The following is a 14,151-nucleotide window of genomic DNA, read 5'->3' on the forward strand; positions in this document are numbered from 1 at the left end:
CTGGTTCACTTGTGGAAGCAATTTTATTATTATTATTATTCACTTTTATTGTAGGGAGGAGCTACGTGACGAAGCAAAAAACCCGAACAAATGAGAATAGGTACTTCTCTGGCGTTTTCTTGAAATGGACTGTTAAAGATCAAGTGAAGGGCAAAAAGAAAAATGGGCAAGGCAACACAGAGCGACAACTTTGGTGAATCATTATCGAATCATTATATAAGTTGGAAAAGAAACAAAATTAAAAAATAATAATAATAAACTGTAGGCAAATTTCCATAGACATTTGTGATGGTAAAACACATATTTTGGGTCATGACCTAATTCCTGTTTTTAAAATTCTAAAGTTGTGAAAGATTTCATAAAAACCATCAATAACGGTCCCACAACACGTCAAGCATCGCCAAATTTGTGATGTCATGGTAGCCATGGCCTACATGTCATTGTGGCGCTGTCTGCTTTGCAAAATGCAACTCATTTCCATTTCAGCTCCACAGACTTGCGTTCTTGTGAAGTCACTCCGCCTCAGCCGACGCACACACACACACACACACACACTTCACCGCTCACCGTCTCTCGCGACAGAAAACATTGTGTGTCTGCCCAGCCACCTGATCCCGGCGCAGCTTCACCACTGACGAGGGAGATCTTTCATCCGATCGCACCTACGCCGCGACTCACCTGCTGGTAGAAGTAGTTGAGCGTGGGTTTATCTTCGGTGAACTGGTTGAGGTATCCCTTCGGCAGGTAGCGGATGCGCAACTCGTACCTAAGGAACACAGAAGGCGAGTGGAGTTCAACGTACAAGGCCAGGCGGGGCGGCTCCGGTGACGGGACGGGGGCTGATTCGAACCACTTGTCCCTTATTCGGCTTTATGGCAAATATATGTTGTCATTGGCGCAAAACCCCCCCTCTCAAACGGAGCCTGATCAAAGAGCGGCGATCAGGCCGACCTCGGTGTAACTAGCTCCATCTGATCCCAGACCTGGCCGCCAAAAAAACGGCAAAAACCCTCCGCTCCCTCTCCCGACGGCTGAGGCAACTCCCCGCTTAAAGAGCGGCAAGGCGCCCTCCGTCACCACGATCCGCTGGATTAGAAATTCGACCGGTTCGGCATAACGAATGGCGTCCCCCGTACGGCGGCAGGATGAGAACGTGCCGCGCCGGTCCTGGTGAAAATCGGTAGTTGATCAGCCGGGAAAAACCATGTTCCATGTTGCATTCTACAAGACGCCATTTTTAAAAGCAAAAAGACAAATTTCAGAATATATCTGCAGCAATATAAAAAAAAATATGAAGTCGGCTTCGTGCATGCAAACACACACGGATGGTGGTCAATCAGAAATAATATTGATTTTGACATTTCATTCGCGTCGAATGAAATTACCCAGAACCATTTGAAAATAAATATATACTCAACGTATTGAGTTCAATTTCGCTTTGATGCAACGCTATGCATTTTATTCCCGTTCAGACACACTGCATGTGATTATGGGTTATATAAGAAATAAATGTTGTTCTTGTTGTTATTCTCATGATGCTTGATGGGTCATGAAGGTCAATTTATTTTCGCTCAGTTCATGTCATTTTAAACATCATACTGTGCACCTTTTGTTGCAATATTACACAGTAAGGTTTTGGAACATTATGAGCCTATTGGACACATGAATAATGTAACAGGATGGAATACAAGTGTCGTGTAAATCCAAAAGCAGTGAACGTGAAGATCTAAGAGCTTTCTTTTCCTCTGCACGCCTTCGATACAACGCAGACGGCCAGTCTGCCCAGATATCAAACGCACTTTTAACGGAAGGCTACCCCACCGAACCCGGGGCATGACGTCGAGGTCAACCAGCCGCCACCATCAGAACAGATGTTCTGACAAAGCATTGAGTTCATTGTGACCGGCCGACGACGCCATAAAACCCCCGGCCGTGACGTCAGCGCACACCTGGGCACCCCCACCTTAAAATGACGACTCCGTGCACCCGACCCGCCTTGTCGAACCCCATTAGAGGGCGCGCACAACAAATCTCGCCGGCTTTATCGCTTCAGGTACGAATTTCACCGCAGTAGCCGCGCTTGGCCTTCTTCATCACAGCAGCCCCACAGGCTTCGCAGCAACTTTTGTAATGAACGCCCGTGTCCAAACGCTCCTGGCAGACTCACACATATTACAAAGGGAATTTCAATGCTCTAAGCGACAGCACGAGCTATAAAAATATATAAAAATACTGAATTTAAAATACCGCAAACCGCTTCCATTCATTCCAAACGTTCTCTCGTAAAAATAATGGCGAAAAGGTCAGCATATTCCCTGACAAAATTCAAACGTGGACAAAGCAACTGAATATGTGTCGTGCTCGGCGATCATGCAGAATGACCGATGATCGGTAAACACCGAATCCACGGCGCTCGGCGGACAGAGGCGGAAACAGACACCGCGTTCACCTCCAAAACTCGCCCGGCTTGACGCCTCGCGCCGGGAGGTTCGCCTGGAGCGCCGTTTATTACGTGGAATGCAAACGAGGGCCGCTTTACATTAAGCATTTAAGAACATGGCGTTTGGAGGCAGGATGAAGCTCCAAGAACGAAACGCCGCCGTGTCTTTAGGGCACGATCGCAGCGCTGCCAAAAGAGGGCGGCACGAGCAGGGTGGCACTGTTCCCCGTCCTGTTCCTACAGGATTAGAGGCGGGACCCATTGTGCTTTTTGACAGTCAGATGCGCTCCGAACCCGTTCGCGAGAAGGACTGGTGAGGAGGAAGGATTTAGCAGCTTAGCGTGCTGAAGGACGAGCGCTCCAAAAAAAAAAAAAAAAATTCCATCACGGAGGCAGATTTATTGCACATAAATCAAGACATAAATCAAGAAAATACTATTAAATATAAAAACACTTTTTAAACTTAAATCTTCTCAAAGACGTACCATATCATCATATGTAAAGAAATGCTTGTTAATGTTTATCCATTAAAAGACTATGCAATTATGGTTTAATTGTTTTTTTTTTTTTTCTGAAGGATATATGCAATTTATATATTTAATAACTGAACAAGTGTTTTTTTTTTTTTTTTTTTTTTTTTACGGCGACGTTTAACTTCAAATTTTCAAATGAACCTTTTTGTCATAACACTGATTTATTAGTCTGATGCGACTTCGAGAAAAAGACGCGGTGAGCTGCTCCCCTGCGGATGATGATTATGCCGATCGAATTCGATTTATGCATGACAACGCGCTTCGATCGCAGCAGCCGGATATCAATACTTCACGCTCCCTTCCGAGCCCCTCCTCACAACGGTTCAACGTTCAGTAATACGTTCCATAAACCAGAGCGATGAAAGAGGCTGGGAGGATAATGGTGGCATCTGCCTTTCCCCCGACTTAGTCACAAAAGAAGAGAGAACGGCATAAAACTGGCTGCCGGTGGCGTTCCTGACGGGGCAGAATTAAAGAGACACCATCTGTGCAGTTCCCGCTGGGCGTTCAGAAGATCCTCACTTTCAAAGGTGTTTACACGCAGACCCGTATCGATCGCGATATTCCACTTCCTTCCGACGCAACCATCTCCATGGCAACATCAGACTTCCATCTTAAGTGCAGGGGAATAGGGAAACTAGCCACCTTGTACTGGGTCACAATCGGAATGTCCCTTTCCCGCCAACATATGACATTTTTTACAACATATGAAGCTTCTGTAGAACATCGGAGAACCAAACCAACAAAATCTACACGTCCGTCCATTTTATGACACTGTATACAGGAACTAGCTACTCACCTCCACTCATCCTGGGGGTGGTTCTGCTCATACTTCTCCCTCACGTGGGACACGCCCATGTCTGGGTGGAGCCAGTGCACCTCGCTTGACGGCACGTGGCTGAGGCGCAGCCCGAAGCAGGCCACGCATTTCACCTTGTGGATGTCGACGATCTTCTGAATGATGCCCTGTGGCACAAGAGCAAAATAAAAACACAAAGTGTTTTATCTGCTTTTTTTTTTTTCTCAAAAAGCAGAGGGATGTGGGGCCGATGCGGTCATCACCGCGACAGAGGCAAGGTGGGGGCGAAAAAAAAGAAAAAACTGGGTCGTTTAATGGGATTCAGGGTACGAGACAGGGCACCCGGGCATCAGCCCAAGCTGATTTGGGACAAGACGGATCATTGGGGACGCTTCTGGAAGTCAAATCACAAAATCACCAGTGGACTGTGTGCGCCGAGTGCTTTCGAACCCACAGCCGGCAGCGGCGACAGAGGGAAGGACACAGTTGTCTTGGGCTGTGTGCACGACGAGCATGTTCGACGGTGGAGCCGTTGGATATTTATGACTGCGGTGCGGGTAAGGGGAGCCCCCTGAGGGTCCAACTGTGGCCCAGTTTCCCCCCTAATAGCTGTTTCTGAGATTTCACGGGGAGACGGGCAGAGGAAAGTGCCGGATTGCTCCCGTTGTGGGACGTCGGGGTGGCAGGACACACCGGTGGCAGTGCCAAGGAGTCACGGTTAAAGCTGTAATGCTTTAAAGGCCTGTTCTTGGTTTACGTTGATAACAAGCACGACAGGCCAGCGTCTACAGTGGAGATCTTCAGGTTCCCCTCGCCATCACCCTCGTATCGGAAAGTGAAGTGAAAGTGAAGTGATTGTCATCGTGAAACACTGCAGCACAGCACACGGTGACACAACAAAATGTGTCCTCTGCTTTTAACCGTCCCCCTTGGTGAGCAGTGGGCAGCCATGACAGGCGCCCGGGGAGCAGTGTGTGGGGACGGTGCCTTGCTCAGTGGCACCTCAGTGGCACCTCGGGATTCGAACTGGCAACCCTCTGGTTAACTGGGGTCGCTTCCTTAACCGCTAGGCCACCACTGCCCCCAAAACACAAGAGCATTGCCTCCCCGTCGGGGAATCGAACCCCGGTCTCCCTTCTGCTATTATTTCTGTAATCTTTGTATGTAAGATTAACATATCCTATGTTGTATATTGTTGTTGCTTTATATATAATCACCTCGCTTATTTGGATGCATGGGGCAATGCTGCTTAATTCCGGTTTTAAATCTGTAGATGCGAACCAGAGAAAGAATGGTTTCGCGACTCGGGACTAAGGGAACAGAAACGGGAGAGGTGGACAATATGGTGGTGAGAGAAACGTCTGGCCCTCTACACACACACACACACACACACACACACACACACACACACACACACACACACACACACACACACACACACACACACACACACACACACACACACACACACACACACACACACACACACACACACACACACACACACACCAGAAGATTACAGGGCCAATCTGTTATCTCCGTTTTCCGGAGCTTCAAATCTGCCATTACAATGATTAAAGTCTGGCAAAGTCCCCGCTCGGTGTTTTACGTCCGAGGAGTCTGGTGTCGGGCTGGACCCAGGGCAGCCTGTTAACCTCTGAACTAAAGACCTTTTGTGATTCCTAAGACACCGAATCAATGGATTACAAGTAAATCAGACGAATACAAAATAAACCCTTATTTGAAATGAAGGATTATTGTATATATAGTAAGCAGTGTTTTTTTTTTGGATACCACGGACGTCAATGAATGCCCAAAGTAGGTGCACAATGTCATACTTTATTTGCTCGATTCATTGCCGGCTATGGCTGTGCACAGAAAGTACTGTTACTACAGAAGCACAGACAATCAGGTTAATTGTTTTTCATGCCTGCCCGAATGCTATTAACAAGATTCAGTTAAAAAGTGGCTGAATACGTTATTTTTCGTAATGGAGCGAAAAAATTTTGCGCTTTTCAATGGCAAAATCTGCTGAAAGCACACGGGACAAGCCAGTGCGCGAGCCAGACAGGACAAGCCAGTGCGCAACTGTCCCGTGTGACAAGCAGCGACCAAATCAGTGAAGTTAAAGGCACCCAAAGATAATAACTCCAGTGTGTAATTAAATATTCCACATATTTAAATAGGAAAAATGAAGATGAGACTTCCCTGATCACTACAAGGCGATCTAAAACATGGCCGGATCTGATTTCTGGACGGCGCGGGGCCTCGGAGAAAATACACTTTGGCAAATCACTGCAACACAATGCATTTGTGGGTGAAATGCATATGTGAGTCACATCGCCCGTCGACAATACAAAAAAAAGAAAAAATAATAATAATAATTCACACAAACATGCAAACTAATGGATTAATTGCTCTGTCAAAAGGTGGAGGAACAAAATAGAAGTTCACAAATCAAAAAAATATACATGCGTGCATACAAAACGCTCCTTTAGGAATGGCTGAATAAAACAGCTCATCTCCCCTGAACCGAACGTGCTCTTCCTCTCCCGCTGAGAGCATTATTCCCTCCCCCCGTCACGCGCGAACGCCGCTACGAGCACGGAGGAGCAGCGATCCCCACTCAATAGAACAAAGAAGCGCGCCAAGGCGCCAGCGTTTGTGAATGACACTTTTTTTGACGGCTGGGCAGAAGACCGTTCCCTGTAGGATCCGCCACACCCTGCTCGGAAAATAAGACCGGAGCTTTTTACACTTACAGCATTTACCAGACGCCCTTACCCAGAGCGACTTACAAATCAGTAGTTACAGGGACAGTCCCCCCCTGGAGACACTCAGGGTTAAGTGTCTTGCTCAGGGACACGATGATAGTAAGTGGGGTTTGAACCTGGGTCTTCAGGTTCATAGGTGAGAGTGTTACCCACTACGCTACTACCACCCTGAGCACTGGCTGAACGTGAGGCTTTGCTTGCAATTGCATCCAGGAGGACCATTAGGTGTTTTTTTTTGTGATACAAAAATGTATTCTGCAATTAACCCTGCATCAGCCATGGAAGGTGAACCGGGACCTCGTGGGATTCGAACACACAACCCTTCAGTTCCCCAGGGGGGTTGGTACGTCCAGATAATGAACGAGCCCATCCTTTCTTCATTAGTTCCGGGGGGCTTCCAGATGGAAACCCAAGAAGGCTCTTCGACCCAACGGGCCTCGTTTTTTTTTTTTTTTGGTTTTTGTCCTCAAGGAGATCCGTAGGTTACCCAGAACTAGAGGACAGGGCAGATTCACAGAAAGAAAGTGATGAATAAAGGCTGCTCGTGTAGTCGGGATACCTGAGACCTCCGAAGGGAGATGGTTATTCTAGTCAGAAATCCTTCTGCCCGGTACTGGATCGATATGCCGTCTGTGCCTCAAAATACGAGACGTCTTCACGTTATCTGCATCCGCACAAAATCAAATGCCCTTCCGGAAAATTAGTTCAATAGCATATTTTGTTTGGGGATTAAAGCCAGAATAAAGGTAAAAATTGAGGAGCTTTTCATGAATGACGGGCTTAAAGGAACGCAACCGTGCTCGTTCATTGACCTGGGCAGGCGGCAATGCTAGCCTTGGCATGTTGGGTGCAGAGCAGTGCTGAGTGACAGTCTTGTGTGGGCATAAGCTTGTAATTAACCAGCTTTGATGGAGGCTGTTCCGAAGGAAGTTGCAACCAAAAACTTCAATCCGAACAAAGTGAACCGTTCAGCAAACTGACTCCTACAAGTGGCAGATAAATCTTATAACATTTTATTTTCACGTTAATTTCATCAAAATATTTAGAGAAAAAAAAAAAAAAAAAAAACTTGCATTCAACACTTATTCATTGTCTCATGAGACAATGAATAAGTTGCAAATAATGGGTCATGAGACAATGAATAAGTTGCAAATAATGGCAGGACATTTCTCAGCACATACACTCTCGTCATGTTCGGAGCCTCACCCTGACGTCAGTAGCGTCGCCGTGGCGGATGTTGCTGGACCACGTGCTGTGTTCGCTGTTGCTCTCAAAGTGGTGGTAGACCTTCAGGACCCGGTCGGGGGCGCCGGGGGCCCGCTCTGTGCCCGTGCTGAGGCGAGACTTGGCCCCCGCAGCCAGGGCGTGGTTCAGGTTGGGGTCCAGGTACGCTGTCGCCATCCCTTTGCTGTGCGCTAGGTGTCGGTCATATTCTGTCGACAGCCAGACAGAGAAACATTAAATAAGCTACTTATTTCCTCATAAATTACTATTAAGTCTGATTAATTGCAACTGGTGGAAATATAACATTGCAGGTGCATAGCAAGTGTGATTATATTTCATAGAAATATATTTGCTTGTTAAATGGTAACCTGTACACTAAGATTTTAGAAGATTCATTGAAAATTGTTGCAAAAAGAGAGGCGTAAATCAGACCCCAGTTACAAGTATTTTTGACTGCACGTCCCATGATATGAGTAGAGAGTAAAAAATAAAAAATAAAAAAATCTAACCAATGGCTAGAAATGCCAAATCCTTCAACCACATGACATAATTGCAACACGGCGACCGCAGTAAGGAAATGCGCATTGACATCTTAATGAGGGTAAAGTCGACAGCTTTAACAGCGGTGCAACACAGAAGCGGGGAAAGGATAAGGGCGGTGAAAGGCTCTCGAAGCGATCAGCAGGGACGAAGGAAGGGAGAAAACAATTAAATAATAACGAAAAAAAACATCCGTCTGCTGTTGGACGACATATTTTAACCAGACAGCGCAAAAGAAGAAAAAAAAAAAAAAAGTTGCATAAGCTAGTTTTTAGCACCATTACATTTACAGCATTTATCCAGAACGACTTACAATCAGTAGTTACAGGGACAGTCCACCCCTGGAGACACTCAGGGTTAAGTGTCCTGTTCAGGGACACGATGGTAGTAAGTGGGGTTTGAACCTGGCTCTTCTGGTCCATAGGCGAGTGTGTTACCCCCTAGGCTACTACCACCCAAAACCACAGAAGGTTGAATAGAGCTCATAACATATAAAGGGTGTGTGAAAGAGCCCATAATACACTACAATATGATATTACATATATTATATATATTACATATATTACAGGAATATTGTCTAGGATATCTATAAATGTGGAGCAGAGAACACAAAAAAAAAGCATTCAACGAAACCCTTTGCACATGGACACCAGCATATCAATTCTGTTTTAGTTTATAGTTTAGTAGGAATAAGTCGCAATATATATTTCCAAATGCGACAGTAGGGTGGCAAAAAAGATGAGGTAATATATTGTAATACACTATGTATACACCGCAGCACCTTGGCGGTTCGTAGATTCTGATTACGGGGCCACTGTTCCTACTGTATTGGAATACCTCAGAATCAACAATACTGTAATAATCATCATAGTGATAATTTAACTAATTGGGATTATCTGCTCCTCCAACCCCTATTAGTTATTACTTTAAGAATTTGTATATTCCTTTCAAAATGGACTGTTTATATGTAATACCTATATAGTATCCAAATGGCAAAACGTGCTGAGAGCAATGAATGCCAGCAATAAGGCCACCTGACGTGAAGTGCATTTGAACGGGCGAACATGGGAGTGTTACGCCGACGCCGTGCACCAATGCGGACAGGACAAGCCAGTGCGCAGCTGGAGAAAACTGCCACAAAGTCCCATGTGACTAGAGGCAACCAAATCAGTCAAGTTAAAGGCACGCTCCTACGTGCAATTAAAATTTTGCATATATTTCAATAAGAAAAATGAAGATGAGACTTCCCTGATCACTACAAGGCAAAACATGGCCGGATCTGATTTCTGGACGGCGAGGGGCCTCGGAGAAAATACACTTTGGCAAATCACTGCAACACAATGCATTTGCAAGTGAAATGCAGATGTGAGTCACACACAAAAAAAAAAATAATAATTCACACAAACATGCAAACTAATGGATTAATTGTTCTGTCAAAAGATGGAGGAACAAAATAGAAGTTCACAAATCGAAAAAAAATGTACGTGCTTGCATACAAAACTGGGGACTATTCGCTCGAACAGAATAAACCAGCTGAACTGAAACACCTCCTCCTCTCTCGTGGCGAAACCCGCGAGAAACCGGCAAAAAAATGTTGATGAAGTATTTTAATAGGTCAAGCTTGGTGACACAAATCCGGAGGGGGAGAGAGAGGGGGGGGGGGGGGAGAGAGAGAGAGAGAGAGAGAGAGATTTTGCACTTGCGTGTCTTAAAAACTGTTTACATCGTTGGCATCGCCGGAATGCCAGGCTAGGCCAGCGACGCCTCATCTCCTGCCAGGGCAGACCGGACGTCCACAGGCTCCCCGCGGCCCCGGTACGGCCCGGCAGTCACCAAACCACAAGAGCCACATTCCAGCAAGTCCGGCAGCGCGCACCCCCCCCCCGCTCCTTCCTGACAGCGCGTTTGTCTGTCCAGGTTATTAGATACAGGGGGGCACACAGAACCCCTTCGGAGGGCGTCCAGGCCAAACGTCTTAATTACAGCAAGTCAATCCCGTTTTCCATAAAAAGGCCGCGACCTCAGCCGAGAACTTCCCTCGAGGAAAACTAATTTACACAAAACAGCTCACCTTCCAACTCGCAAATCAGAAATAGCAGAAATAGCGACCACGGGGCGGGGCCGGTCGATAAAGAGTGCGTGCGACACGCCCGCTCCTCGGAAGAGGCAGTAAAAAAAGTCAAGCGTGCTCGGGCTACGCTACATCAAAGCGCCAGCGCGCTATTATCAGGCCGAGCCGAGCTCCACCACACCCACCCGACCGCACGGAGGGGAGAGGAGGAAAATCCACCCGGAGCGGAACGGCGGCGCTCCAACGTCCCCCTACCTCCGATAAGAAAGGGCCAGCAGGTACATGCCACGCTGGCGTGGCGGGGAGAAAGGCACCCATACTCCTCGGAATACATGGGAGGGTCCCGGGAACGGGTAATTCCCAGGTCTTTTTTTTTCCCCCTGCTACTCCCGAGACGTCCGTAGTCAGCCTTCTCCCATCCTCGCGGGCCCGTCCGCTTGTGGGGCGGCCCTCGCAGAGCCTCCTTCCTCCGGCACGCGTCACATCCTGACCATCACAATGCTCGCCGCCGGCCAGTGAGCCGCGCACGGACTCCCGCTTCCGCTCCCGGTCGCTCCTCTCCGACTGCGCGCAGGTGCTCGGGAGGCGGGTCGAAGGGGGGGAAAAAAAAAGAGAGCAGGCTCCGCCTCCCCCACCCCCGTTCTCAGAGCGGGCGCGGGCTGAGTCACTCGCTCCGTGAGGGAGGGCCAGTGGATTGGCTCTCGGGAGGTGTAAACAGACTCTAGCGTGGCTCAGCGGGACCCGGGCCAGCGTCTGCACCCACAGGGTGGGGCCAACACCACAGCCGGTCCACTTGTCGGCGGTTAACCCTTACATGGCGCCAAAATAAAGGTGTGTGTGTGTGTGTGTGTGTGTGTGTATATATATATATATATATATATTTTAAATGTATTAAAAATGTATTAAAACCAGAGTGCTCGGATCATTTCTGCCAAGTATCTGCAGATGACAAAGACGTTGCCAGATTGTGTTTTGTGTTTTTTTTTTTTTTTTTTTTTAACTCTTAATTCCAAAAATGTTCTGTAACATAACAGTTAAACTCCAAAAAATAAAACATCTCATTTCAATTTAATAAAACTTATGTGCCAAAATTTGGTGAGGTTATAATCGCTTTCACCATCAAATCAATGCTTCAGCACATAAAATGACATTAGGAACGTAAAACTAACGTAAATCACTAAAGCTTGAAGACTAGAAGGCAACGCGTACGGTCGCTATCAGCATGAGAACGCGGCGACGCTGTCGCTGCGAGGAGGGGGATCCGGACGTCTGGTAGCTCCTTTCATCACCACAACCCACAGGACGCTGAGACTTTGAACTCCAGCAGAGACGACACCACTCCGTTTCTTTCTCCGCCATGGTTTGTTTTGAGAGAAACACGCCATAAACTTCCTGCGTCTGGGCCGGCGCCGGTTCAAAGCGGACGCTTGTCGCAGAGTTCAGCGTTACTATTGCAATGATCAGAAGCCCTTTTCACAATTAACTCGTAGATAAACGATGAAATGGATAATGAGTCAAGATGGTGGACTGACCACAGTGCTGAGCACTGGCCTATGAACCAGAAGACCCAGGTTCAAACCCCACTTACTACCATCGTGTCCCAGAGCAAGACACTTAACTCTGAGTGTCTCTGGGGGGGGACTGTCCCTGTAACTACTGACTGTAAGTCGTTCTGGATAACGGTGTCTGGTAAATGCCGTAAATGTAAATGTTAACGTAAATGGTACAGTAAGGACCTCAGACAGCAACCTGGACTACGCAGATGTAGTCGTCGATTGCTCCACTGGAACCACAGTGCCGGCTTTAGGAGGACGCTGGACCTGAAGGAACCGCGCGAGACCTCTGCGTACGCTAGTGGGTAGGTAGGAGCGTAAAATCAAAGGTCTAGTGATCTTGAACCTGAAATCCCAACCCTCGCTCTTTTTCCCGCCCCCCTGCGGTGGCACCAATAGCACCAACACTCGGGCAACCTGAATGAAATCGTCTCGACATGCGAGACGCATTCTGAGGGCGGGACCTGGCACCTGGCGCCCCTTGGCAGGCATTCCGGGACGGTCGGGGGAAAAAAAAAAAAAAAAAACTACCCCGAGAAACCGAGCGCCGGCTGCCTACAAGAGCCCCGCTGTGCTCAGTAGCGGACGCCGAGGTAACCTGCCGCCAAGCGGCGGTGATTACGGCAGTAGATACGGATACGGGACAGGCCGTCACCAATAATCTACCAGTCAATTCACGGTGTTAAAAGGCTCTGCGGTTACGCAAACCGCGCGAGCTTACTGTACACGGGCCTGAGCTGTTTATTAAAGGGGCCAGTTTATGAGGGTGAAGGGGACGAGGGTAAACAAAGAGGACTCTCAAGCCGCCGGCCGGCGTTTTTCAACCCACACGCAATGAAGCTTAACTCCCTTACAGTAGAAAAAGACAATGTGCTCGCAGGAGCAGAAATGAAAAACTACAGGCTGAATTAAAGCCTCGGGCCGGGCTTTTGACTACGGGAAACCATGATCCAGTCATGGATTCTTCTGGAGCACCAGAAGAAAAAGCACAAATGTAATTAACTTGACTTGGCAGACGCTTTTATCCAAGAGGAAGACACCAGCAATTCTCGTTCGGTTTCTAGCGATTTTGAGTTTACAAAACTGAGAGCCCTGATAAGGCCGAACTTGTCAGGAAAAGAACATGCTCGGAAATTGTTAACTGCTAGACGAAGAAATTATTATTTTTTATTTTTATTTTGTGCAGTGTGAAAGTGTTAGATTCGTCTGAAATACTTTTTGAACAAGTGGGTTTACAACTAAAAGTACAACGTGGATTAATTTCCCACAACATACACTGAACCGTATGTACGGTAGACGCAAACTGGCCAAAACAGCATATGATTATTTTTACAGAATGAATCACAATCTAACTGAGGAATTGCGTATTTGTTACCTTGTATAGATTTACATTTAGGGCATTTAACAGACGCTCTTATCCAGAGCGACTTACAATCAGTAGTTACAGGGACAGTCCCCCCCCTGGAGACACTCAGGGTTAAGTGTCCTGCTCAGGGACACAATGGTAGTAAGTGGGGTTTGAACCTGGGTCTTCTGGTTCATAGGGTTAGGGTTAGCACCTGGCTAGGCTACTGTTGCTGTTTTACTGTAGTGAATTCCCGTATGATTACGAGCCTGAGGTATAACCACGGCTGAGAACAGGCAACGCGAGATGATCTGAGGCCGATCTTATCCACCCTGAAGAAGTTGTGCGGAAGCGACCGGGTGCCTGTGACTCAGCCTGTTCAAAGCAGACACCTGGAACCAGACTCCAACCTTCGCCTCTGCGGAGACGCGACCTCTGACTCCCTCGGAAGCCAGACACAGCGGCGCAAAAGATTACAGGCTTCAGGGACCTGGTGCGACTGGTGACTCCCGCGAAAGTCATCGTCGGAGGCATCTGTTTGGAGGCATCTCATTTGCAACGTGCGGTAAGAACACTGAGACACCCAGGACTGTCATGCGGCTGGAACGTCACCCCTAACGATCTCGAGAAGTGGGTGGTAGTGGCCTAGTGGGGTAACACACTCGCCTACGAACCAGAAGACCCAGGTTCAAATCCCACTTACTACCATTGTGTCCCTGAGCAAGACACTTAACCCTGAGTGTCTCCAGGGGGGGACTGTCCCTGTAACTACTGATTGTAAGTCGCTCTGGATAAATTTAAGGAACTTAAGAAAGCTACTTGCCGAACAAAAAGGGGCGTCCCTTTCTCCTCCTTCAAAGCAGAGAATCTGA

General features: G+C 47.5%; 1 protein-coding gene across 20 annotated transcripts in view; it reads right to left on the minus strand.

Moving 5' to 3' along the window:
• ptk2aa (protein tyrosine kinase 2aa) overlaps nt 1-14,151 on the minus strand; it is a 67,577-nt gene that overhangs the window by 28,661 nt on the left and 24,765 nt on the right. For 16 of the 20 annotated variants that reach the window (XM_028964234.1, XM_028964254.1, XM_028964253.1 and 13 more), the window contains exons 1-4: nt 10,637-10,935; nt 7,753-7,979; nt 3,773-3,939; nt 679-766 (exon numbers count right to left, since the gene is read on the minus strand). In XM_028964234.1, coding sequence (XP_028820067.1) covers nt 679-766; nt 3,773-3,939; nt 7,753-7,979; nt 10,637-10,715 — 561 coding nt within the window. In that variant the 5' untranslated portion in view covers nt 10,716-10,935. Of the gene's footprint in view, nt 1-678; nt 767-3,772; nt 3,940-7,752; nt 7,980-10,636; nt 10,936-14,151 lie in introns of those variants that run through there. The other 4 variants (XM_028964245.1, XM_028964246.1, XM_028964238.1 and 1 more) reach the window with 1 other exon arrangement.

Source organism: Denticeps clupeoides, chromosome 20 (assembly GCF_900700375.1).
Source record: "Denticeps clupeoides chromosome 20, fDenClu1.1, whole genome shotgun sequence".
Lineage (NCBI taxonomy): Eukaryota > Metazoa > Chordata > Actinopteri > Clupeiformes > Denticipitidae > Denticeps > Denticeps clupeoides.